Below are 26506 nucleotides of genomic sequence, written 5' to 3' on the forward strand. Positions count from 1 at the left end.
TTATGTCAACTCACTATGTCACCATGCATGAAAATAGAACCACCTTTAACATGCACCATGCATGCTACCCATATTCAATAAATATTCTACAACTATACAATACAATACCTCACATTTTTTTGTTTCAATTCTCATATTGTTAATCTAAATACCAATGGCCAAACCTTATGAACTAATTGCAATTAATTCCCACAAGAATGCATGTGTTTTCATCTCTACTACACCTAAGTAGGTGATCCATGCTGCTTGTATTTCTATCAACATGCATACATCTCACCTTACCACACATGCTATCACCCCTCCACATCATCAGGTACCTGCAAGACATCCACATCATTTTTCTATGATATGATTCTAGTTTTATTCTTGAAAGATTGATTGCTATAAATTCCCGGAGCAAGCCAAGGAGTATTATCTAGTTAGTATCGAGTCAACAACCAATTTTAATACGGTCCATACCTGGTACATTCTAAAAATTTAATACTATGAATAACTGTGTTTGGGATCATAAGAAAGAATATATTGCCTACATTAGTACTAGTAGAACTACACGACCAACCGAACACAATAAGTACATTCACTAGCAACATTGTTTTCTACTTTCTATGGCTTTCCAACCAAGGTTACTTCATATTTTTAAAGTTCAAAGGAAGGCCTAACTGTGTAAGAGGAAAATAACCGGGTTTTTTAGTTGGATATGTAGGTGCATTCCTCGTCTCTCAACTGCCTGGCCATTAGAAAATCTCACTTTTATGAGTTTTATCTTCAACCAGTAAGCTGCTAGAAATGGATAGAATAAAATTCATGCATGTAGCACTCCAAAGGTCATCTTCCAACATGAAGATGGTGTTCTTTTGCACATTGCATAAGTACTATCAATATACAACAAGGTTTGGAACTAGTCCTTTGATTAAACCATGGTCTTGAGCATATTCACTAATCACACAGAGAGTCACGACCTCACCATACGTTGCTCATGATACAACGACATTGTCATATACTCAGACGATTACTAACATTGGTTAACCTTGCACCCAACGGTCCACCTATGACTACTATGCGTTGCTCAGGGGCTCACTTGTCTCTTGGTCATGCAATGTCATTCCACATTGTGAGGACCGAGCTTCTGAATGAGTTGCACTCTAGCATCGAACAAGCAATGATCATGTACAACGACAATGTCTTTGCAATTTATCTTCCAAGCAACCCTCCGGTTCCTATTGGTCAATACTTTGATGATATCATGACCAAGGGGCTGCCACTGTTGACCATTGATGATGTCGAGTCTAATCTATGAAAAAAACAATGCATCGAGTGTAGGGTTTGCTGGTGTTGGCATATGTGACACGGTCCTTGGCGTGCTTGATTGTTTGTTTTGGCTCTGTTGCTATGTAATCACTTCATGCATGTAATTTAGCCGAAGTGCCAATTATAGGGCTTTTTAGCAAAATGTTATAGGGCTTTTATGCATGTTTTGTACAAATACCCCAATTTGGATCGATACATATGTACTACATTTCAGTACTCTTGCTCCACACTACAAGCATGATGGAAGACGCCTAGTTGGATTGATGATCACGTAGCCGGACAGAGGTACCTATGCACATTCTAGTTATGCAGTATAGTAACCATCATTGCTAATTATTATTTCAAGGGCCTATTACATATCTAGAAAAAAATAAGACTCTTCTTATAGGAGGAAAGCTAGTCCACATAAGGATCCATGTAGGAACAAGCAAATCTACAACTCTATGAAGATTATCTTAGCTAGATACTATGCTTTATATTCCTAAAAGATGATTTATGTATTTAGTTTCATGCACATATGTAAGATAATTCCTTTTTACGGGAATCAAGGTGATTCTTCGTTTGGGAAAGTGGCATGACCACTTGTATATGGTATTTGATACCCCATACATTGCGGTGAGCACATAAGGTAATCAAATCATATACATATGTGCAAACTTACTACTGAGTCAGAGGCATTTCGATGTTTGTCTATGCTTACTATAAATGATACTATTTAGTTACCAAGTATAGTTAACGAACGAACCCACTAGAACATGTGAAAGACATATGGCAACAAAAAACCTAATAAAGCAACATGCCAATAATTTGATTTTAGCCTCCTCACAACATTAACATGTCATATATTCTAGAATTTCTATTTGCTTATACGCAATCCTACACTAGAAGCCTCTACAAAGATAATAAGGTTTGTAATATATACAGGAACTTAGAAATAAACATATATACAATACAATTCGTGCAAGTGTAAGAAAATAATGTGTGTCATTTTTTTCTCACATTTACTGAGTTCAGGTCTAAAGAGTGATTCTGGCAATGTCTTGAAAAAGAAAAACTAACATGCGTTCTCTTATGAAATAAAATTTAAATTTACCACAATGTAAATTGTATTTTTTCGATAACAATTGAAAATGCATCACAAATGAGACAATTAATATTTAGCGACATTTGTATGTTGCTAATTATGCAAAAAATTATTTTAAAATGAATTTATTTTGATTATAAGATGATAAAAATAAAAAAGTTTAGTACCAATATTAGTATTTTAATTCGTCACATGTCTATGGGAGATTCTACTACGTAGGCTTCGATGGACTCAATTTTTTCCAAAAAAATAATGATCGTTTATGCATGACAATTTTAACCACAGATCTTATACATTGGCATTTGTAACTCTAGGAATAGGACTTGGAGTAAGAAGTGTTCTGAAGGACATGATATCCAAATCTTAGTTAGGGAAAAGTAATTTGTCAAATGGCCCAGTTGAGCAAGTAGAGGATTATTGACTGATTATACATAGCAGGGACGGGCACCATTTTTTATTTTTACGTAGACTAGAAAATTCATTTTCTATTATCTTTTTTAAAATGATTATTTTTAAATAAATGTTATGCATAACAATTTTTGGCAATGAGTATTTATTTGAATCAAATTAATATACATAGTATACAGAGAAGGGATAAAAGTGCTACTTATTGATTTTGTAAAACAAAATGATTATGTGTAATTGTGTAGATAATCATAAATTAAGTTATGCAACAAACTACTATCATACAAACGCCGTTTAAAAAACATGAACATTTTACAATTATACACCATTTATTCTCTAAGATAAGATTGGGATATTATATGTTTTTCAAAACTTTAAAATACAAGGTTTTGTAAGTCGTGGAGGTAGACCTATATGTTCGAAACTTTGAATAACATTGTTTTTGTAGTGGGATGGATAACATTGTGTGAAGCAAAAAAATGTATTGACATAAGAAAAGTTTACCAACTTAGTAAGGTGTCCCACCCTCTATCTTTCATCTACAATCGCCACTTCACTAGCCTAGAGGAAATGTATGCAACTCTTTATATGAGTTGTTCTAATAATTTCATGCCAAGCTACTGTATTAAGTGTCCCGACCGGACCAACAGTTAGGCCGGAAAAAACTAGAACCGACGGTTCTGCAAGAAATTCACCCAACGCCTATTCAAAGCCTTAAGCTCCCGTTACAAGCTATCCTGCAAACAGGTGCACACACCCCTCCTTTCCTTCGATTCTAACAGGCCAGCCAATATAAGGCTGCAACAGAGAGTTATTCCTGGTTTTGGGAAGGTTCCAGAAGCTTCTCCCAACCGATTTTCGGAAGTTTCTTGAAGCTTCCGGTTGGGTTTTTATTCTTTTTCTTGTTTAGGTTTTTCTGGACCATTTATGTTTGGTTTTTCTTTTTCTTTTATTTTTTCATTGTCTTCTATTTTTTGTTCCTTTTTTGTTTTTATTTCATTTTTCTTTATTCCCCAAAAAATTAGTGATTTTTTTTAAATCAAGGGACATTTTTAAAATCCGAGATCTCTTTTTTAAAATTGATGAACCTTTCCAAATCCGCATTTTTTCTCAAAATCCGAGAACTTTTTTCAAATTCATGAATTTATTTCAAATTGATGAACTTTCTTTTAAATCTGCATATATTTTTTTCAAAATCAAGTGATTTTTTAATACATAATTTTTTTGGAAAGCACATTTTTGTGGTAATTCGTGAATATTTTTGAATTCATTATTATTTGCTTGAAAATCCCTAATTTTTTTATTTAATGAACCTTCTTCTCAAAATTGATGAACTTATTTCAAAATTTTGAACTTTTTTTCAAGACCGATGTCTTTTTTCAAATCCATGATTTTTTTAAAAAAAAATCTACGAATTTTCCCAAATTCTTATATTTTTAATTTGCAAAATTGATGAACTTATTCTGAGTTTGTGAGCATTTTTTAATTTGGTGAACTTTTTTAAATCCATATTTGTTTTTGAAAAACCGGCACCCGCGGGGAAGCTGCTTGCCTCCTATGTTGGGCCGGTCCACGACGAGGGACGTATGTGTGGGCGCTGGCTACGCTCTCCCTGAGCTACTACTCTCAATACTCAGAAATTCAGGAGTATTGAGAGTAGTAGCCCAGAGCTGTCCTCAGCTTAGCTGGGCCCCCTTGTTGACAAACGTTTATATTTGACCATTTATTAGTACTACTATCTTTTGAGGCAAATAAAATAGTACTTACATTACCATATATTATATAGTTAATATATACTGTATTATTCCAACCAGTCATAACATGAACAGTTCAATCACCAGTTTGGTTTTTTAAACTATGGCGGGCAAGGGAATGCCCCATCACATATACACAACTAGATGACATCCTACTCGTTGGTTGCAATACATTTCAGAATAACTGAAACGTGAATATTAGTAATATGAGACAAAAACTAAAAACACGTACGTATAATTTATGAATACAAGAATGCCCAGGATTAACAAGATACTCTTCTTTTGGCACATAACTCATATATGAATTCAATGGTACCCCCTTTCCCTCTGTTCACAAATGTAAGATGTTTTGGCAGTTTAATATCTTTTTCTGCATATAACTTTTATTTCATTGACTAAATTGACAATCTAGGAATACAAGCCATATAAACAGGAAAGAACATAGTAGTAGAATGCCAACTGGGTGCCGTGTGAAGGAGGCTAAAAGCTTAAGAAATGCACCAGGTTATAAATAACTGTCACAAGTTCATACCATGGTTCTCTCAGCAAACAAATGGTAGACCGAAACAGATGTGCAAATCCAAATATTACCAAAACACAACCACGAACCAGGATACATAACGCATACAGCAAGTGATCTCGTCAGTTGCAAAATAGCAGCAACTTTTTGTAGGACCTACCTGCTGCTGCCCTGCCAGTCCCATTACATTTCATCACTCAAATCTAGTAAGGCAAAGAAAAGATACACATAGTACGTCTACATCTGCCTAGGTGAGTGATGCATCTAAATACTGCCACCACCGACAGAACAGATGTAGTTCCACTATGACTTTTCTTATGCCTGATGACTCATGTCAACTCTACAGCCTACCAGCTCGACGTACTCCTTTTTATTCCTGTAAAAAACCACCAAATTAATTCGATGTTAGTAAAGGATGAGGCCGATGATAATGCATTAAAAGCAACACAGGTTTCAGCTGGACAATCATAACAAGCTACGAGTAACAGAGGTTGCATGTGTATTAGCACAGCCTCCTACAGACAAGAATGCATTTACAAGTAAAACAACTGCAACAACTTTTGGTCTCTATTTTCCGGCAATGGAAATCTGAAAAACTTGTATTTGGTGAGACCTATGTAGAAAACAACCAGACACTAGACTAATTGAGGCCTATGTGAAAGACTCGGGGATTAACTAAATAATATAATGCCAACCGGTTGCCATGTTAAGTGAACTTAGAAATGCACTGAGGATTAACCATTGCCAGCTCTCAACAAACAGTAAATTCATGTCATGATGAACATGAGATAAATTGCCAAAACGTAGGAGCAATATTAATAACAAGGTTATCAAAAGATTAACACATAATACATGACACCTCAAATATATGATAACACTCATGACGGGATAATAGGTCACATCACTACAATGATGTTGATGCCAGTCGTTACAAGGCTGTTAGGTAAATTACTGATTAACTGGACTTTCAATTCAGGACAGTCAATCATTTTTTCTCTGAGAGCTGTCAATGTCAACCACTACTGCTCTGCAATCAGTGCGCACAGATGTGACAACTAACAAGTAAATCTTGTGCAGATTTCAGGACCTAATTAGACACCAAAACTGTGACAACGACACAAAGAAAAATAATAATATCCATGAATCATATTATGTGTGTGTACTAGGAAACGAGAGGAGATCAAGAGTGGGTTGGAGGTTACGATTAAGGGCAGTCCACCCATAGATTACAAAACTGAATGAGCCTTAGTTGATTGCAGCTTCTCATGTTATATAATACATAGTTCGTGTACCTTGTACAAAAGACTAAGACTAAACAATCAGCTCTCTGTTACACCCACTCCCTCTGTCCTAAAACAAGTGTCTCAAGCTTAGTACAAAGTTGAGACACTTATTTTGGGACGGATGGAGTATTTTGTGACAAACGCAGAACATCCTTGTGAGCTGTTCTCCCAGAGAAAAACAGTTTTAACTTAACTCTGTCAAAGCACTGACGACTAAGTAACTACACTTTCAGATACTGTTGTTAACCTACCACTGTTCAAACTAGAAAAGAAATGCTGCAGACATAGCACAAGCAACATAAGGGCACAAAACTGAGACAAATCAAACAATAAAACAGGGGGATTATAAATATGCACCTTGTTCACAGTAGGAGAGTCCATTGCAAAGTGTTTTTAGTAGTAAAGTGAACCTGACAGAAAATTATAGTCAGTACGTATGCGTTTCATCATTTCTAGATAATATCCAAATGGGCAGTAAATGCCATACCTTGCCACCAATCACCTCTGGTAGCCAGGGAGCCATCCGCATTATCCTCCTTATACTGGATTGGACATATTGGAAACATTCAAACATTAGTAATATAATCAACTAGGGGATTGATTATTTGCAATGCAGTTTCAGTGTACATTTCTGGATGACTCATCGGCTTGCTTGTGTGGAGAGCTGTCATAGAAGTCCCGGCCACCGTAATGCACAGACGAGCCAAAGTAAGGTGACTCCGAGGACTCGTTTGGATAAAACTGTTTTCCATCTTTGTAAGCAACACGACCTATGGTAGGGCTGCCTTGGGATTTGGCATCTGGAATACAAATTGAAAATTACACAGTTAGTTCACTGATGTATCACATATCAATCAACTGCCCAAATTCCCAGTCAAGCTAAGATGACTATCAACATCAGTAGTAGAAGAACTCATACAGCTAATGCTTTAGAATAGCTCCTTTTCTTACACGGTGTTCACAAATTTGACATTATATGCCCAGCAATGCAGGGGGTAGACAGGATATCCCACAACTACCTGCAATGCCCCCGCCACTCTGCCCTTTGGGGTTCTGCTTGTTCAGTATCGTGTACAGGTCCATCTGCCTGGCGTCTCTTGGATTTGCCTTTCAGGTCAAACAAAAGCAGCAGCAGCATCAGAGGTACTCCCAAACAGATATCACAACAAAAAAACATACAGAACCCGCCGATCACGAAACCTGCCCCAAAATTAGTAACCGCGTAACGAACTCAAGAGGAAAAAGAATCGGGCAGGAGACAACGAGACATCAAAATCGCCGAATCACGTCCCCAATTCACGACTAACAGATCGTAAAAGCAGGCGGCGGGAAGAAACGGTACCGCAGGCGACGGCGACGCGGAGAAGACCGAGCTGAAGTACCCGTTGGCCGCGGGCGGCGCGGCTCCGGCGGCCGCGGGGGTGGGCGGCGACCTCTTCTTGGCGTCCATGCTGGCGGCGGTTTAGGAGGAGACGAACAAAAGGGAGGAGAAGGATAGGGCACGTGAGTTGGTCGTTATTGGCGGCGGCGGCGTGGCGTGGGTCGGAGGGGAGGGAGGAGCTCGCACTTCTCTGCTTGACTCGTGGCGCTCTGCTCCGGCCTCCATCTGCCCTTTGCCTCTTATAAAGGCTCGCGGGAAGAGTCCTGCTCTGCTATTTCGTAAGATACAGAAGGGCCGGACGGGAAGAGTGCCATTTGCTTTCCTAGGCAGCATTTTTGGCCTTTTTTGAGGGTATTTTTTTCCTTTTGATTTTGAAGATGCTCATAGGCAGCATTGGGAGATACTATTGGTAATCTCAATTCCACCTTGATCATATAATTCCATCTAGGATTACAACAGGTTGTTTTTCGCAACAACCATTTGATTTGACAAAGAGAATTTGAGGAGTGGTTACAAACCCACAATTTTGTATTCCCTCTGTCTCAAAATAAGTGACTCAAATTAGTACAAACTTGAGTCATTTTTTTCGGACGGAGAGAGTATTACATAATCAAAGTTATAATTTTTTATATAAGCTATTATGCATTTAAAAGTTTTAAAAAATTATTGGAATTTGAAGTTCCACTATTAGATATCAAAGTGAAATCATGTTTTCAAATATTTACATTTGGAATTTTATAGTTAAACAAAACTAAATTCAGAGTTTTGAATTTAATAATATGAAATGTTTTAGCTTTTGAAATATCATAGTTCAAATATTTGAAAACAAAACAACTATTGATATTTTGATATTTAAGTTGGGTCATAAAGCTCAACAACAAAGATCCATTCGCATGCCTATTACCATAGCTTTCTAAGGGAAAACTATTTCTTCGGTTTATGCTAAACTTAGTTAATGTATCAAGATTAGTAATTCCAAAAGATTGTACCATCAAATGTATGTCTGGATATTTCTGAATTCCGTCGCGACTCCACATGACTCGGGACGTCTACCATAGATGCCCCTATAGCCCAAACATCTGAGAAATGTGATCCGACATCTAATTAGTGCTACAAGAATGGCAAATGAATCGTGAAGTTTGATTTGGTTACCAAGTCTCCACTACCATGCTTCGCCCAAATTTTGCATTTTTCAGAAGTGGAGTCACCCCACAGGTGCCAAATATCATGAACTTATAAGCGCCCTAAAAATGGAGTTTTCCATGCTTGAGATGTGCATTTGATGTGGGCCATTTTATTGCCTTGACCTATATATTGGTTACTCGTGCCGTTTGTCCATGGTGTTTTGGATCACGTGTCATTGTATCATTGCGACGCAAATTCAGAGAAAGAGGAAATAGTGGCGCTCAGGGCGCAGCCGTGGGGCGTTTGTCTACCCTTCCTCACCTTGGCGTGTTGGCGTTTGAGGGTACCTTCAGCATGTCGTACAAAATAGTTGCGGTGTTGCCTTACTATTAGGGATGTCGAGGTCCGGTGCCCCCCCCCCCCACCCGCGTGCGTCATCGACCAGACGACATTTGCACCGCCTTGGCCTAAATCTCAGTTGCTCGTGTTATTCCGGGATGTCCAGGGCCACATGTCGTTGTGCGGCATATGGGGGTGGGAGGAGGCCGACACCTCTAGGGTATGGAGCGGAGTGGGTGTGGTTGAGGGTGGGTGTGCGCCGGTGGGGATTGGACAACGACGGGGGTGGAAGAGGAGGCAAAATGGGGTGGGAAATTTTTACTCCGAGGCCCATTGACCGAGTATATTTAAGAGTCACGGTCGTTGTGGAGTAAATTGTTTCCTCCACTAACGGTGTTAGGGGTTCAATTAGTTTTTTTTTGTGTGCGAAGGAAAACCCGATTTTCCTTCTCTAACGCTTTATTGGGATAGGGAATCGGTAGAGATGCCCTTAGCAATGGATTAAGAGTTTCTCTAATAAATGGTCCAAATGTAAAAGTAACTAACTTTTGGACCGCCTGAGACCAAAAACGCAGCTCCAACAGACAGTCCATATGTAAAAAATTTGGACCGTGACCTCCTCGTGATGTAAAATACAACACCTCACGGTGCAAATTTAGAGCATCTCCAATAAATGGTCCAAAATTTGGCGGTCCAAAACCGGAGATCTAAAATTTGGACCGCCAAAAAGTATGTTTTGGAGCTTAAAAAAAGCTCAACTCCAATAGATGGTCCAAATTGATGGTCCAAAAGAGCAACTCCAATAGATGGCCCAAAATAAAGATGTAAATTTCTTAAAACGACAAACTACTAGTCCATTTAACATAGTTCAAACATCAAATTCAACATAGCTTCATACATGAACTTCAACTACTACTTATTCAAACTACTAGATAAACTACTCCTCATCGTTGGAGCTACGGAACTGGCCCAGAACTCCTCCTTCTCTGGGTCGTCGCACCCCTCCCTCCTCCTTCGAGAAGTTTTCCCAGTCCTCCTTGGAAGAGGACTTGATGGGGATCACCGTCGAGTGACCGGCCTCGTCCTCCTTATTTGCCCCCTTCTTCTTCTGCTCCGCCTCATACTTTCAGTAGTAGTCCAGCTCGGCCTGGACGTACTCCGGATGCTCCCGAGCAAACCTCGCCGTCGCCTCCTCGCCGGTCTCGCCGGCACTGATGACAACCGATGGCTTCTTCGTCGTCTTCTTCTTCGCCGGGATCTCCTTCATCTTGATGCCCTACGCCACAAGCATCTCCGCTTCCGCCCGACTCTCGATCTCTGTGAAGTTGAGGTGCTCCCGAGGCCTCTCGGAACGCCACACCGCCACGTCGTAGGCACGCGCGACCTCATGGGCGGAGGGGTACGTGACGATCCACCAACGCCTCCCGGCGTCGGAGAACTACACTCCGAAGTTATCGGAGGGCTTCTGCCTCACGCCGAAGAAGCCCAACTTGCCCTTCGACGTCTTCTTCGGCGCCATCGGAGAGTGGTGAGAGCGGTGGAGCGGCGGCGGCGTGCGACCGGGGTGGTGGCGAACGGAGCCGGGCGGGGCGGAGTTGAGGGGCGATGGCGGACGGAGCCGGGCGGGGCGAAGCTGCGGGGCGGCAGCGGCATGCGGGGCAGTGGCGGACGGAGCCGGTGCGGGTCGGAACTACGGCGGGTGGGCCGGACCGGGCGAAACTGCGGCGGCGTGCGCCGCGGCCGCGGCCGGATCCGCGGCGGGCGGGCGACGGGGCGGCGTGGAAACAGCGGCGGGGGGCGGGCGCGGGGCCGGATCTGACGCGGGTGGTGTGCGGCGGGGCGGCGGCGGAGTGTGGAGGCGGCGGACGGGCGGGAGGTCACGGGCGGGCGGGCGGAAAAGGAAAGGAACTGGCGGTTGGGCGTTCGCGGGTGACGGCTGGTTTTGGACCAGATGCACCTCGTGATGTAAATTTGTACCGCGAGCTTCACGAGGAGGCCACGGTTCAATTTTTTTTACATATGGACCGTCTGTTGGAGATGCGTTTTTGGCCTTAGACGGTCCAAAAGTCAGTTACTTTTACATTTGGACCATCTATTGGAGATGCTCTTACATCACGAGGTGCATCTGGTCCAAAACCAGCCGCCGCCCGCGAACGCCCAACCGTCAGTTTCTTTCCTTTTCCGCCCGTCCGCCGCCGCCCCGCCGCCTCCATACCCCGCCGCCACCCCGCCGCATGCCGCCCGCATCAGATTCGGCCCCGCCCTGCCCCCGCCGCTGTTTCCATGCCACCCCGCCGCCCGCCCGCCGTGGATCCGGCCGCGGCCGCAGCGCACGTCGCCGCCCCATTCGCCCCGCCCCGTCCGCCGCAGCTCCGACCCGCCGCAGCTCCGCCCGGCCCCGACCCATCCGCCGTAGCTCCGACCCGCCCTGGCTCTGTCCGCCACCGCCCCGCACGCAGCCGCCGCCCCGCAGCTCCGCCCGGCTCCGTCCGCCACCGCTTCGGCCACACGTCGCCGCCGCTTCACCGCTCTCGCCGCCCTCCGACGGTGCCGAAGAAGACGTCGAAGGGCAAGTCGTTCTTCTTCGGCATGAGGCAGAAACCCTCCGGTAACTTCGGAGTGGAGTTCTCCGACGCCGGGAGGCATTGGTGGATTGGCACGTACCCCTCCGCCCACGAGGCCGCACGTGCCTACGACGTGGCAGTGTGGCGTGCCGAGAGGCCTCGGGAGCACCTTAACTTCCCAGAGATCAAGAGTCGGGCGGAAGCGGAGATGCTTGTGCTGCAGGGCATCAAGATGAAGGAGATCCCGACGAAGAAGAAGACGACGAAGAAGCCGTCGGTTGTCGTCAGTGCTGGCGAGACCGACGAGGAGGCGATGGCGAGGTTTGCTCGGGAGCATCCGGAGTACGTCCAAGCCGAGCTGGAGTACTACTGAAAGCGTGAGGCGGAGCAGAAGAAGAAAGGGGTGAAGAAGGAGGACGATGCCGGTCCCTCGACGGTGATCCCCATCGAGTCCTCTTCCGAGGAGGACTGGGCAGACTTCTCAGAGGAGGAGGAGGAGGGGGGCGACGACCCGGAGAAGGAGGAGTTCTGGGCGCAGTTCCGCTGCTCCGACGATGAGGAGTAGTTTATATAGTAGTTTGAATTAGTAGTAGTTGAAGTTCATGTATGAAATTATGTTGAATTTGATGTTTGAACTATGTTGAATGGACTAGTAGTTGTCGTTTTAAGAAATTTACATCTTCATTTTGGACCATCTATTAGAGATGCTTTTTTGGACCATTTGTTGGAGTTGAGCTTTTTTCGGAGCTCCAAAACACACTTTTTGACGGTTCAAATTTTACATTTTTAGTTTTGAATCGCCAAATTTTGGAACATCTATTGGAGATGCTCTAAGGTCAACTAATTGAATTGCTTCGGATGCCGATCGTCTCATGGAAAATCTGGCATGCAAGAAATCTGAAAGTCCTTAGGCATCTTTAGCAACATTCAAATGGCATCCTAAAGAAAAGCAACATTCACATGGGTAACTCGTGCGTCCATTGCACAGGAAAAGCAACCGCTTCGTTTCAATCACCTAGCCTGCATATTCCTCACCAGAGAAGTTTTGTTCTGCTTGTGCATAACATGAGCACACGAGCATAAGAGACCAGTCGTCCATCAGGAAGCGCCGCTTCGCAAACTCGTGAACCATCCCACCGCCGATTCCCTCGTCTCAATCCGGCTCCGATCCCCACCTGGCCGGCCGTCACCGTTCGTGTTGCACGCGGGGACGCCGCGGTCGGCATCGACGTACGCGCGCGGGCATCTTCCATCTTCATCCCGGCCGGCCGATAAGGCCAGCAAGACCGCAACGGAAGCCGAACAGTCCGCCGGGCAAAATGGAAGGTTCCAACCTCTAGCGCAGATATTATCATCGCGAGCGGGTGATCCCCGCGGCCGGGCCCGGGGAATATCTCGGCCCAGAGCGCACGCCCATCACACATGCGCGCACCAATAATTTTACTCACGTCGGCGTCGAGGTCGTCGACCCTTATCCCGTCACTCCCTTTCCTGGTTTGGTCTGCTCCGACGCGATATTCCCCGGGCAAGTAGGCGGGCAGAGTAGGAGCCCACGACGGCCGCCGCCGCGACGACGACGACGAGGAGGCGTAGGTGCCCACACCCTTTTTATCCACCTGCCTTTTCAAAGCGGCCGCAGGTGGACGCGATTATATTTTATGGCATCCGTCTCTGTCTCGCCGCTGTGCTGCGTGCGGCGCGGTGGCTTCACGGACAAGAGAGGGATTTCGGATTTGGCTCCGCCACCACCAAATCGGGAGGAGAAGCTTCCATTCGGGATATGTATCAGATCACGAGGGAGCCGGAGCTGATCTTGATCTGGTTTGGGTAAAAAGGCGGGGGCGATGCGCTTAGGGGATAGGAGAGGATAAGCTAGTTTATGCGCCGGGGTGTTATCCTGATATGTCCGGCGTGACGCCGGTGGGGGCTGATCACGGCCACGGCTGAGCTCATCGTCGGTTGTTGGCAGTTGATCGATAGACACTATAGCTAAAGATAAGCAAACGTAGCTAGATATGGTACTAGTAGCTTAGGCGAGGCATGCTGAAAAACTGGTGATCGCTGCTAAGTGGAGCGGATCACTCGGACTTGCACCCCTGCAGTGCGGCGTCCCTTGACGCTGTGGAAGGCCGGATTCTCGACGTTGAGTGGGTGTGGGGGGTCCGGCGATTTGGCCATGGCCTGGTTCAGCAGTGGTAGCCTCCTCCTTTTCGTGGGTCTGTTTCAGACGACCCGAGGCTGTGTCACCTGCCAGTCGCCATAGTACGAGTTGGGACCAAGTTGCCCAAATCCCATGATCCCCGTCTCTGTCCGGAAGCCATCCTAAATCGTCCTGGACGAGCCGGCACAACGCGTGACCTCAACCGCAAAATATGTTCATTTGGTCCCAAAAAGTAACTTTAATCGGGCGATCCAAACACGTATTTTGCCTGTCTTTTGTTCGTTTAGATTAGCCTAGTGGACGCCCATATTTGGATTTGTGTTTGGGTCGATGCTAAAGCCCAGCGCTGGTTCAACGCATTTTTTGTGCGCGTGTGAAAAGAAATGAAAAAACAGAAATATTTTAAAACTAAAACGTTCATTAAACATAATGCCAGCCATAAAGATCGGTGAGAGTCCACATTACATTAGTAAATATAACAAAAAAACGAGGCGCACACTGCCCTAGGCGTCCTCGTTGCCGTCGTCGGCGTCAGGGCCGGTGAGGTTGACGAGCGTCGGCGGCGGGCCAACCAGGCGAACACCGTCTCCCAGGCTTTGGCGACGTCCTTCGCCGTCGGCTGGGCTTCCCCACTGCGGGCACAACGCTCCTTGTCGGTATCAAAACCGGCGGATCTCGGGTAGGGGGTTCCGAACTGTGCGTCTAGACCGGATGGTAACAGAAGGCAGTGGACACGAAGTTTTACCTAGGTTCGGACCCTCTTGATGGAGGTAAAACCCTACGTCCTGCTTGATTAATATTGATGATATGGGTAGTACAAGAGTAGATCTACCACGAGATCAGAGATGCTAAACCCTAGAAGCTAGCCTATGGTATGATTGTATGTTATGATTGTTGTCCTACGGACTAAAACCCTTCGGTTTATATAGACACCAGAGAGGGTTAGGGTTACACAAGGTCGGTTACAAAGGAGGAGATATCCATATCTGTATTGCCTAGTTTGCCTTCCACGCTAAGTAGAGTCCCATCCGGACACGAGACGAAGTCTTCAATCTTGTATCTTCATAGTCTAACAGTCCGACCAATGGAGATAGTCCGGCTGTCCGAAGACCCCCTAATCCAGGACTCCCTCAGTAGCCCCTGAACCAGGCTTCAATGACGATGAGTCCGGCGCGCAGTATTGTCTTCGGCATTGCAAGGCGGGTTCCTTCTCCGAATACATCACAGAAGAATTTTGAATACGAGGATAGTGTCTGACCCTGCAAAATAAGTTTCACATTCCACCGTAGAGAGAATAATATTTTCGCAGATCTAATTTGCCGGCTTGTTTTGGCAGCATGACGTTACGTCATGGCCCGGTGATTATTCGAACCGTTTCTTTTAACTAGCCCCGCACATAACGCGAGGCAGTTTTTCGACACGTCTTGTCAAAGCAGAAATCGTGTCCCCTTATTACGGGATTCTCATCAATACGGGCATGGGTAACCCAACCGCGCCATCAATTGTGGCGCTTGGGGGATAAGCGAGTTTTACCAGGCAAGTGGGGACGCTTAGTTTCGTCCGCCCATATAAAGGGATAAGGATTCACCTTTCTATCCACGCCTTCTTCCTCCCTTACCCATCCGTCTTCACACACTCGAGCTCTAGCGCCCAAGTCCGCACTTCCCACCTAGACCTTCTCCAATCATATCTGGAGCGGGAGGCAGGTGGTGGTCTCCTCCGTCACGGAGGGAGACATCAAGAAACTGAGGAGAGCCGGATACCTGTCCGACGACATCGCGCATCGGCTCCCAGATGAGGGGCAGCTCATCCCCACCCCCAGGCCCCATGAGAGGGTAGTATTCCTCACCCATTTCCTCCGCGGACTGGGATTCCCTCTCCATCCCTTCGTCCGGGGGCTCATGTTTTATTACGGCCTGGATTTCCACGATCTGGCCCCGAACTTCATCCTCAACATCTTGGCGTTTATCATTGTGTGCGAGGCCTTCCTCCGCATCAAGCCCCACTTCGGCTTATGGCTGAAGACCTTCAATGTCAAGCCGAAGGTGGTGGGCGGCCGCCAGGCGGAGTGCGGAGGCGCCATGGTGGGCAAGATGCCCAACGTAACATGGCTCGAGGGCTCCTTTGTGGAAACCATAAAGGGGTGGCAATCGGGATGGTTCTATATCACCGAGCCGCGCGACCCTGCATGGGCAGCGGCCCCCGAGTTCCGATCTGGCATCCCCATGCGGCTCACCTCCTGGAAATAGAAGGGCCTCTCCTGGGGCAGTTCGAAAGAGCTGACCGGACTCCAAACATGTATTCAAAACATGGTGGACAAGAAGCTCAAGCTTGTCAACATAGTCCAAGTTATGCTCATCCGCCGGATACTCCCGTGCCAACAACGGGATTTCAACTTGTGGGAGTTCAATCCGGCGCAGCACCGAACTCTGAACAGGCTCTTCGACACGACTCATGAAGACGCTTGGAGGGTGCTGTTCAAAAGTGCCGAGGTCCCCCCCTATTACTAAGGATCACGGATTCATCGCGAAGCGCCAAGCCAGTGCGGTAAGCTGCTTTACCTTTCACAGCATACTTATTTTTTATATAGATTGACTCTATGCGGGACCTAAACTCCCGTACCTTTGACAGGACTGGCAGAAGATGGCCGGACAGATCGACTGTCTGGATCCTTTGCCCGAAGGCCCCGCAGACGCTCTTCTAGTGAAGATGCTGACTCCGGCACCTTATAAGGTGCCGGAGAAGACCAAGAAGGCCAAGGGAACCCGAAAGAGTTCCCGACGCCAGGCGTCGTCGGGCTCACCGTCCGATGACTCTGCGGCGCACTCTTCCCCTGAAGACGAGGAAGAGGAAGAAGAAGATGCTCCCCCACCGACTGGGGGAGACAAAAAAAGGAAGGCCGCCCCAACTGGGGAGGCGGGAGGGTCCAAGAAGGGAAGGACTCTCCTTCCGGACAGTTCCACCGCCGCCGACGAGGGCGAAGACGAGTGGTTGCCCAGGGTCAAGCCCCCGGGGAGATCATAAGTATTCGGATACCAGAGTAACTCATAGGATTCCTTTGTCGCACTGCTTTCCCTAACGCCGAACGCAATTATGCAGGCCGCCACGAGCCAGTATCGATGTATCATCAGACGGCTCCTTAGGCTTGTCGGACATGGATAGCGATCCAGTCCCGACCGCCACCTCCCCTCATCCTGCCGACGACGCCGAGGTGTTGTCTCAAGAGGCACCGGATCGAGGGGAGACAGTCCCGGAGGCGCCTCAAGGTGACCTTTCGGACTCCGGGAGCCAAGGGGACGGGGCCCCTGAGAGCTCCGAGTTCGGCCCTCAGCCGAACACCGCGCCGGGACCTCCAGCGGTTCTAGGCTCGGGCAGGCGGTCTCCTTCTAAGAGGGGCAAGACGCCTGTGCCGGTGACCTCTGTCCATCCAGAGGCGCCGGACAATCTGCTGGAAGCGCTTTGCAGCGCTTCCATCGACGAGGAGCACCGCACTATCATGAGTGCGGTGATCCAGAAGGTTCAGTCCGCCAAGAATGGATTGACTGAAGCCTGTGCTAGCCTTCTAACAGGCTTTGAGGTAAGTGTTTTAAAATGTAGTAGTAAATATTACCGCATTGACAGTAGCCCCTGATGCTTTGTTCGGTGTTCACAAAGAAAAGCCGGACAGAGGATCAAATAATATCGCAGGAGTCTAATATAAGTATGTCAATATGCGTATGCAGGCTTCGCTGCTGGCGTCCGCCGCACTGACTGTGGAGGTCGCCATACTGAAGCAGGACCTCGAGGGGTCCAGGAAAGAGCTCGGCCTTGCCAAGAGGCAGCTCGAGGAGAACAAGGGTAAGTAATACCCCGTCTTATGTATATATATAAAAGAGGACACGGTTGCAAAATGACAGGATCATCATATGTTTGCCAGGGGCCACGACCGAGGTGGCGACCCTGAAACAAGCGCTAACCAAGGCCGAAGATACAGTGGCCAAGGAGCGCACCGAGCGCGAGAAGCACGAGGCTCGGGTGGGCGAGGTGCAGCAAGAGCTCCAGGCTCTTGTGGCGAAGCACGAGGCGTTGGAGCTGGACTCCAAGACGCGGGAGTCTGAGCTTGCCGCGGCCCTCGAGAGTGTAAAAAGTGCTAAGGCCGAAGCCCAAAAGGCCCTCCAAGAGGTCGACGCGATGAAGAAGATAGCGGCGGGTAAGGCTTTCTATATGCAAAGAAAGAATGTAAAAGTAAATTACCGATTACTTATCCGGATCCGGAGCTCTTCAGGAGCATTCGCAGATTTGCCCCACAGTGTGTCCGATGCCGCACAATTTTACCAGGCCGAGGACGGAAGCTCAACGGAGAAGCTGTTCTGGTCTCAGTATGCTGAGGCCGAACATCCGGTGCCAATGAGCGATCAGCTGAAGCAGATGGTCGAGCTACATAAGGCGGCCGATCAGGCCATGAAGAGCTTTATAGTCCGGCTGTGGCCTGGCGACGCCCTTCTGAACAGCTTCTTCGGCCTGGTGAGGCGGCTTGTGGATGCCTGCCCACAGCTGGAGGTCGTCAAGCGATCTGTCTGCATTGAAGGTGCACGCCGGGCTTTCGCCCGTGTGAAATTGCAGTGGGTCAAGCTAGACGCCGTGAAGTTGATCAAGGAGGGGCCGCCGGAGGGCAAGGAGCACCGCCACCCCGAGATGTACTACGAGGGTGTTCTGCCGGGTGCCCGTCTTATCACGGATGAGTGTTCAAAAGATGTAGTATTTGAATGAGACTTGCTCGTTTTATCCTGTATTTATGAAAACTTGTTTCATATGCGCTATGCAACGCTTGTTTGAATTTAAAATATTACCTTCTGTTTGGCCATTTATCCAATCTGAGAGATGGCTAGTCCTCGACTTCTGCCCCCATGCCACGAGTGCTGGGGTGTTCGGGATAAACCTGAGCACTCTTGTTCCCATATTTGGGTCCTTCGAGGGAGGTGCTCAGCGCAACGAACAAGGCAACCGAACTAATAATGCTTTATCACTCTCACTTAGCCATAGAATTCTATTATTTTAAATTTTGGCGAAGCCCCTGATATTCGGAAGGCCGAATTCAGGGCGCGATACACCCTGTAAGCCGGACAGGGCCGACCCCTCGCCCTAAGCGGCATAAGTCTTTAGGGACTCAAAAAACCTCGTCGAACAGCGACCAGTCTCTCGCCTTATAATGACAGTCAGTTTTAGCTTTCTCTACTGAGGTGCTAAGCCCGGAAGAACTGGGGCACAATCGCAGTAGTTCTCCTAGCGCTACCTTAGCCGATAGAGCGGAACGTAAGGTACCAAAACATAGGAGCCGGGCAAACCCAACATTTGACCAAAGACATGATTCGGAGCTGATGCATATATGCTATAAGTTCGGGGTGCCGCACTTGTGAAAGTGTTCGGACTTTTCACACCGTATTGTGAGGTACATAAGCCCCTGGTGTATTAGCCGTACCAAGGTGTACGGCTGCAAGGCATCATTAATGAACACACACACACATATATATAATAAGAATGCAATAGTAGTCGTAATGTCATGCATTGTTTATTAAAAATTGCATTAAAGCAGAATGATACAGATAGTGCGATAAGCAAAGAGTAGGACTGTGTCCCTTCCAAGGGCAAGCTGAGGAATGATATTAAATTGAATATTTCACTCGTTACTGTAATCAACTTGGGAATTTCATGGTATAACGTAGCTGTCTGCCTCCTTGGTTGCTGCATCATGTGTTCGGCAATAGTGCTGCCGGACAGTGTTTCCAGAGATTAAGGTCCTGAAAGAAAAAGAAAAATAACCAAACGGGAAGCCCCTAGTGCGGTTTAGGCCGCGTTTTGGGGCGTGCCGCAGTTGTGCCCCCTCCCCACCTGTGCCCATGGTATTTTTAATGCGTAATTACGTACGCGCGGCACGAATATCGCCGTTGGGCTGGGATTGGGGTGGCCGCCGTATTGCTACGCGAGCTCAGATCGCGCCAGGCGGTCTATTTGCCGATTGCCCCGAGCGCGCTTGAAGGTGTCCGTGCTTTGAAGCGCCGAACTGTTTGATTGCCTTGAAAGGCTGTTTTGCGCTCCTGCTGCAAGGGCTGCGGTGTGCTCCTCTGTTCGGAGAGAGCGCTCTGTGTTTCCATTGACTGTAATAACTCCGCGAGGTCCTGGCATCTTGAGCTTGAGGTATGCATAATGCGGTACCGCATTGAATCTAGCAAATGCGGTTCACCCGAGCAGCGCATGATAACCACTGCGGAACGGGACTATATCAAAGATTAACTCTTCGCTTCGGAAGTTATCCGGGGATCCGAAGACCACTTCCAGTGTAATTGAGCATGTGCAATGGGCCTCTACACCTAGAATGACGCCCTTAAAGGTCGTTTTTGTGGGTTTGATCCTTGAGGGGTCTATACCCATTTTGCACACTGTGTCCTGATAAAGCAAGTTCAGGCTGCTGCCGCCATCCATAAGGACTCGAGTGAGGTGAAATCCGTCAATGATTGGGTCTAGGACCAGTGCGGTAAATCCGCCATGATGGATACTAGTGGGATGGTCCCTGTGATCGAAGGTGATCGGACAGGAGGACCAAGGGTTGAATTTTGGGACGACTGGCTCCAGCGCATATACGTCCCTAAGCACACGCTCCGCTCCCTCTTGGGGATGTGGGTTGCGTATATCATATTCACTGTCCACACTTGCGGGGGAAACCTCTTCTGTCCTCCGGTGTGCGGCTGCCGGGGCTCCTCCTCGTCATCGCTATGCGGCCCCTTGTCCTTATTTTCGGCAATTAACTTGCTGGCCTGCTTGAACACCCAACAATCCCTGTTGGTGTGATTGGCTGGCTTGTCTGGGGTGCCGTGTATTTGACACGAGCGATCGAGTATACGGTCCAAGATGGACGGACCCGGCGTACTTTGTTTGAATGGCTTTTTCTGCTGACCGGGTTTAGAGCCTTTGAATCCAGCATTGACTGCCGTATCCTCAGTATTTTTGCTGTTAATGCGGCGCTTATGCTTGTTGCGACGTGACCTGCTATTGCCGTCCTTGGTGTCTGAGATACCATGGTTCTTTGATATGTTATTACTGCGAGCCAGCCAGCTGTCTTCTCCCGCACAAAAGCGGGTCATGAGCGTCGTGAGAGCTGCCATAGATTTCGGCTTTTCCTGACCAAGGTGCCGGGCTAGCCACTCATCTCAGATGTTGTGCTTGAAAGCCGCTAAGGCCTCCACATCCGGACAGTCGACGATTTGATTTTTTCTTTGTAAGGAACCGAGTCCAGAATTGCCTGGCCGACTCTTCTGGCTGCTGAATTATGTGGCTCAAATCATCGGCGTCTGGTGGTCGCACATAAGTGCCCTGAAAGTTGTCGAGGAATGTGGCTTCCAGATCTTCCCAACAGCTAATGGAGTCCGCCGGCAAGCTGTTAAGCCAATGCCGCGCTGGTCCTTTGAGCTTTAGTGGGAGGTATTTGATGGCGTGTAAGTCATCGCCGCGGGCCATGTGGATGTGGAGGAGGAAGTCCTCAATCCATACTGCGGGATCTGTTGTGCCGTCGTATGATTCAGTATTTATAGGTTTGAAACCTTCTGGGAATTGATATTCCATTACTTCGTCTGTGAAGCATAAGGGGTGTGCGGCGCCTCTGTATTGGGCTATATCGCGATGCAGCTCGAATGGGTCTTGCCCGCTGTGTTCGGCCCGACCGGATTTGCTTTTACTGTATCCGGTGTGACATTTGTCGTCTCGCAGAGTGGTGCGCCCTCGTGATCTGTAGATCGATCTTGAATGCTTTGCCTTGTCCTTCAATATGTCTCGCAGGTCTGGCGTATCTCCCCATGCCTTTTGATTTGAATGGCGTTGGGGTGGAGGCTGAGCTTTTGGCTGGAATGCCTCTCTATCGCGGCCACGAGGTGGCCGATCAGCCGTATCATACGCTTCTTCCTCCAGTCGGGGTAGTAACCTGCGCCTTGGTTAACTCTTGGAGGGACGCTCGAGTTTATATTCCTCGGCCGCGAGGACTTCAGTCCATTTGTCAGCTAGCAGATCTTGATCAGCTTGAAGCTGCTGCTGCTTTTTCTTCAGGCTATTTGCCGTGGCCATAAGCCGGCGCTTGAAGCGCTCTTGTTCGACGGGATCCTCTGGTACGGCGAATTCATCATCGCCGAGGCTTGCCTCGTCTTCGGAGGGGGGCATGTGATCATCCTCCTCCTCTCCGTCTGCCGCTCTCTCAGGAGAGCTGGCTCCTCCGTCCTCCTGCTCTAAATCTTGCCGGAGGGGTTTTTTGTTTTCTTCGGCACTATCTAGAGTGTTATTATCTCCTGTGCCGGTATCACCACTTTTGCTTTGGCGGGACTTAGAGTGGCGCCACTGACGTCGGCGTTTGGGTTGCTTCTTGGAGGGGTCATCCTCTGCTATCCCGTCGCCATTGCCTTCTTTAGGTGTATCCACCATGTATATGTCATATGACGAGGTGGCTTTCCAGTGCCCTATAGGTGCTGGTTCATGTTCGTCTCCTACATCGTCGTCCATACCGTCGATGTCTTCGGAGTCAAAGTCGAGCATGTCGGTTAAATCATCGACAATGGCTACGAAGTGGGTGGTGGGTGGGCGTCGAATTTCTTTGTCGTCCGCATCCCAATCCTGTTGGCCATAATCCGGCCAGGGCTCTCCTGACAAAGAGAGACCTTAGTGAATTCAGAATGTCACCAAAGGGCGAGTGCTGAAAGATATCCGCGGCGGTGAATTCCATGATCGGCGCCCAATCGAATTCGATTGGCAGGGGCGCGGATGGTTCGGAGTCCGGAAAAGAGTCCGGCACCTTGGAGTCACGGGCTGCGCAGAGAATTATGCTGGTGTTTGGCTTGATCGCCGTTGAGACTGCAGCCCCTGAGGCGGTGTCTAACCACCCGTCCTCGATTGGCGCGATTGTCTCCGAGCTAAGGGTCGAAGCTGATGCGGGCGCGGCGTCTGAGGTACTGTTCGGCGGCAGAGCTAGGTCATACCCATCGCGACAGTGCGGCGCGCTCGGCTGTGACTCGAATCCGTCGAAGATCAAGTCTCCGCGGATGTCGGCCGTGTAATTCAAATTTCCAAATCTGACCTGATGGCCAGGGGCGTAGCTTTCAATCTACTCCAGATGGCCAAGCGAATTAGCCCGCAGTGCAAAGCCGCCGAATACGAAGATCTGTCCGGGGAGAAAAGTCTCACCCTGGACCGCATCGCTATCGATGATAGTAGGAGCCATCAAGCCTAACGGTGACGACACGGAGGAACTCTCAATGAAAGCACCAATGTCGGTGTCAAAACCGGTGGATCTCGGGTAGGGGGTCCCGAACTGTGCGTCTAGGCCGGATGGTAACAGGAGGCAGGGGACACGAAGTTTTACCCAGGTTCGGGCCCTCTCGATGGAGGTAAAACCCTACGTCCTGCTTGATTAATATTGATGATATGGGTAGTACAAGAGTAGATCTATCATGAGATCAGAGAGGCTAAACCCTAGAAGCTAGCCTATGGTATGATTGTATGTTATGATTGTTGTCCTACGGACTAAAACCCTTCGGTTTATATAGACACCGGAGAGGGTTAGGGTTACACAAGGTCGGTTACAAAGGAGGAGATATCCATATCCGTATTGCCTAGCTTTCCTTCCACGCCAAGTAGAGTCCCATCCGGACACGAGATGAAGTCTTCAATCTTGTATCTTCATAGTCTAACAGTTCGGCCAATGGAGATAGTCCGGTTGTCCGGAGACCCCCTAATCCAGGACTCCCTCACTCCTCCTCCTTCACCCACGGCGCTCCTCTTCCGCCTCACGCTCCCATTGCATCTGGCGCTCGCCATCGACGCGCTCCTCCGCCAGCCAGCGCATCCGCCACTGTTCGAGGTAGAGCTGCTCATGCGCCGGCATCGCCCTAAGCCACATAGGGCGCGCGCTGACCCACTCGCTCACCACTCCATCCCAGGTGAACCGCTGGGTCACCAACATAGGGGATGGCGTCGGCTCGGCCTTGACAGGGGACGGCGGCATTGGCGGCGGCAGGACGCAGTCGCCGGAAGCGGAGAGAGCAATGGCCTCCTACAGTCGCGCCTGGTACGCCGCGTCCTCCTCCTCCTTTGTCTTGCGCCGCTCTTCCTCCACACTGTTCTGCATGGAGGCCGCTAGTGCCGCCTGTTAGGCGGCCTCCTCCTCCCAGCCATCCTCGTGCATGACAGGGGCGGTGGGGTGCCAGCATGAACGTGTTGGACGCCACGCCGGCGCTGCTCCTCGTGCTCGAGGGCGAACCAGACCTCCCAATCGGGAGAATCTGGGGCGTAGGCCGGGTTGAGGTGTTGCTCCGGCGTCAGCAGCTCCCGCCGGCGCTGTACCTCCTCTGCGTGCACCCGCGACGTCCGCAGCACCGCCGGCACCGGGATCTGCTCTGGATCCAAATGCAAGTCATGTGGCAGTGTCACGTCGGGATACGGAAGGGGGATGCGTTTCACCCAGTGCCACCTTGCTTGGTGCACTGGCACGTGTAGCCGCTGCCTCACCAAGCGGGCAGTCGCCGGCGGAGGCAGGGGGAGCGTGCGCGAAGAGCCGGCGGGGGCCTTGCCCTTGTTCTTGCCGGCTAAGAAGCCCATGGTGGCACTAAGGTTGTCACCGACGGGGGAGCAAGGTGTCTAAATGGGGACGAGAAGCTGGAAGCAGATGAGCCCCCCAAGCTTGGATTAAAAAAGGACGCCCACAGTTGCTGATGCGTTAGCCCGCGGTAGGTGGTCGCCTTTCATAAAGATGCGGGTGTGATGACCCACAAGTATTGGGGATCAATCGTAGTCTTTTCTATAAGTAAGAGTGTCGAACCCAACAAGGAGCATAAGGAAATGACAAGTGGTTTTTAGCAAGGTATTCTCTGCAAGCACTGAAATTTTAAGTAGCGAGTAGTTTGATAGCAAAATAATTTGTAACGATCAAGTAACGGTAACGACAAATAATATGCAGCAAGGTAGCCCAATCCTTGCGTGGCAAAGGACAGGACAAAACGGTCTCTTATGATAAGCAAAGCATTCTTTGAGGTACACGGGAATTTCATCTAGTCACTTTCATCATATTGGTTTGATTTGTGTTCGCTACTTTGATAATTTGATATGTGGGTGGACCGGTGCTTAGGTGATGTTCTTACTTGAACAAACCTCCTACTTATGATTAACCCCCTCGCAAGCATCCTTAACTATGAGAAAAATATTAAGAATAAATCTAACCATAACATTAAACTTTTTGGATCCAAATCAGCCCCTTACGGAATAGCGCATAAACTAGGGTTTAAGCTTCTGCCACTCTCGCAACCCATCATCTAATAACTACTCCACAATGCATTCCCTTAGGCCCAAATATGGTGAAGTGTCATGTAGTTGACGTTCACATGACACCACTAAGGGAATCACAACATACATACCATCAAAAATATCGAACACATATCAAGTTCACATGATTACTTGCAACAAGATTTCTCCCGTGAGCTCAAGAACAAAAGTAACTGCTCACAAATGATAATCATGCTCAAGATCAGAGGGGTATTAAATACCATAATGGATCTGAACATATACTATCCCACCAAATAAACCATATAGTAATCAACACAAGATGTAATCAACACTACTAGTCACCTACAAGCACCAATCTAAGGTTCCGGTACAAAGATTGAACATAAGAGATGAACTAGGGTTTGAGAGGAGATGGTGTTGTTGAAGATGTTGATGGATATTGCCTTCCCCAAGATGGGAGAGTTGTTGGTGATGATGATGACGATGATTTCCCCCTTCGGGAGGGAAGTTCCCCCGGCGGAATCACTCCGCCGGAGGGCAAAAGTGCTCCTGCCCAAGTTCCGCCTCGAGATGGCGGCGCTTCGTCCCGAAAGTACTCCCCTTATTTTTTCTAGGTCAAAATGACTTATATACCAGAAGAGGGGCACCGGAGGTGGGCCGATGAGGGCACAACACACCAGGGCGTGCCTGGTCTCCCTGGCGTGCCCAGGTTGGTTGTGCCCACCTGGTGGGCCCATCTGGTAGTTATTTTATCCAATAATTCTTATATGTTCCATAAAATTATCCGTGAAGTTTCAGCTCATTTGGAGATGTGCACAATAGGTGGCCTGAAGTTGCTTTTTCAGGTCCAGAATTCCAGCTGCCGGTATTCTCCCTCTTTGTGTGAACCTTGCATATTATGAGAGAAAATGCATTAGAATTACTCCAAAAAGCATTATTATGCATAAAAACATCATAAATAACAGTAGTAAAACATGATGCAAAATAGACGTATCAGGGTGGTAGTTGGCCGTCCGCCATGTGGGGACGCGGCGGATGTCGGTGTCAAAATCGGCAGATCTCGGGTAGGGGTCCCGAACTGTGCGTCTAAGGATCGATGGTAACAGGAGACAGGGACATGATGTTTACCCAGGTTTGGGCCCTCTTGATGGAGGTAATACCCTACGTCCTGCTTGATTGACTTTGATGAATATAGGGGTTACAAGAGTTGATCTACCATGAGATCGTAATGGCTAAACCCTAATTGTCTAGCCTGTATGATTATGATCGCCTCTACGGACTAAACCCTCC

At 48.1% G+C, this 26506-nt stretch overlaps 1 protein-coding gene across 3 annotated transcripts; it reads right to left on the reverse strand.

Moving 5' to 3' along the window:
• Positions 1–5120: 5120 nt before the first annotated feature.
• Positions 5121–7969, reverse strand: LOC125520327. Of its 3 annotated transcripts, none has more exons than XM_048685235.1 (6): positions 7697–7969; positions 7374–7461; positions 6982–7154; positions 6842–6896; positions 6712–6764; positions 5121–5447 (listed from the first exon to the last, which is right to left on the reverse strand). In XM_048685235.1, exons 1-5 carry the CDS (start codon positions 7802–7804, stop codon positions 6748–6750), a joined length of 441 nt encoding a protein of 146 aa, XP_048541192.1. In that variant the 5' UTR covers positions 7805–7969; the 3' UTR covers positions 5121–5447; positions 6712–6747. The 3 variants fall into 3 exon arrangements, with proteins under 3 accessions (XP_048541192.1, XP_048541179.1, XP_048541185.1); XM_048685222.1 differs by having other exon boundaries at positions 7371–7461; XM_048685228.1 differs by lacking the exon at positions 5121–5447 and having other exon boundaries at positions 6711–6764; positions 7371–7461.
• Between the last annotated feature and the right edge of the window lie 18537 nt (positions 7970–26506).

Source organism: Triticum urartu, chromosome 1 (assembly GCF_003073215.2).
Source record: "Triticum urartu cultivar G1812 chromosome 1, Tu2.1, whole genome shotgun sequence".
Lineage (NCBI taxonomy): Eukaryota > Viridiplantae > Streptophyta > Magnoliopsida > Poales > Poaceae > Triticum > Triticum urartu.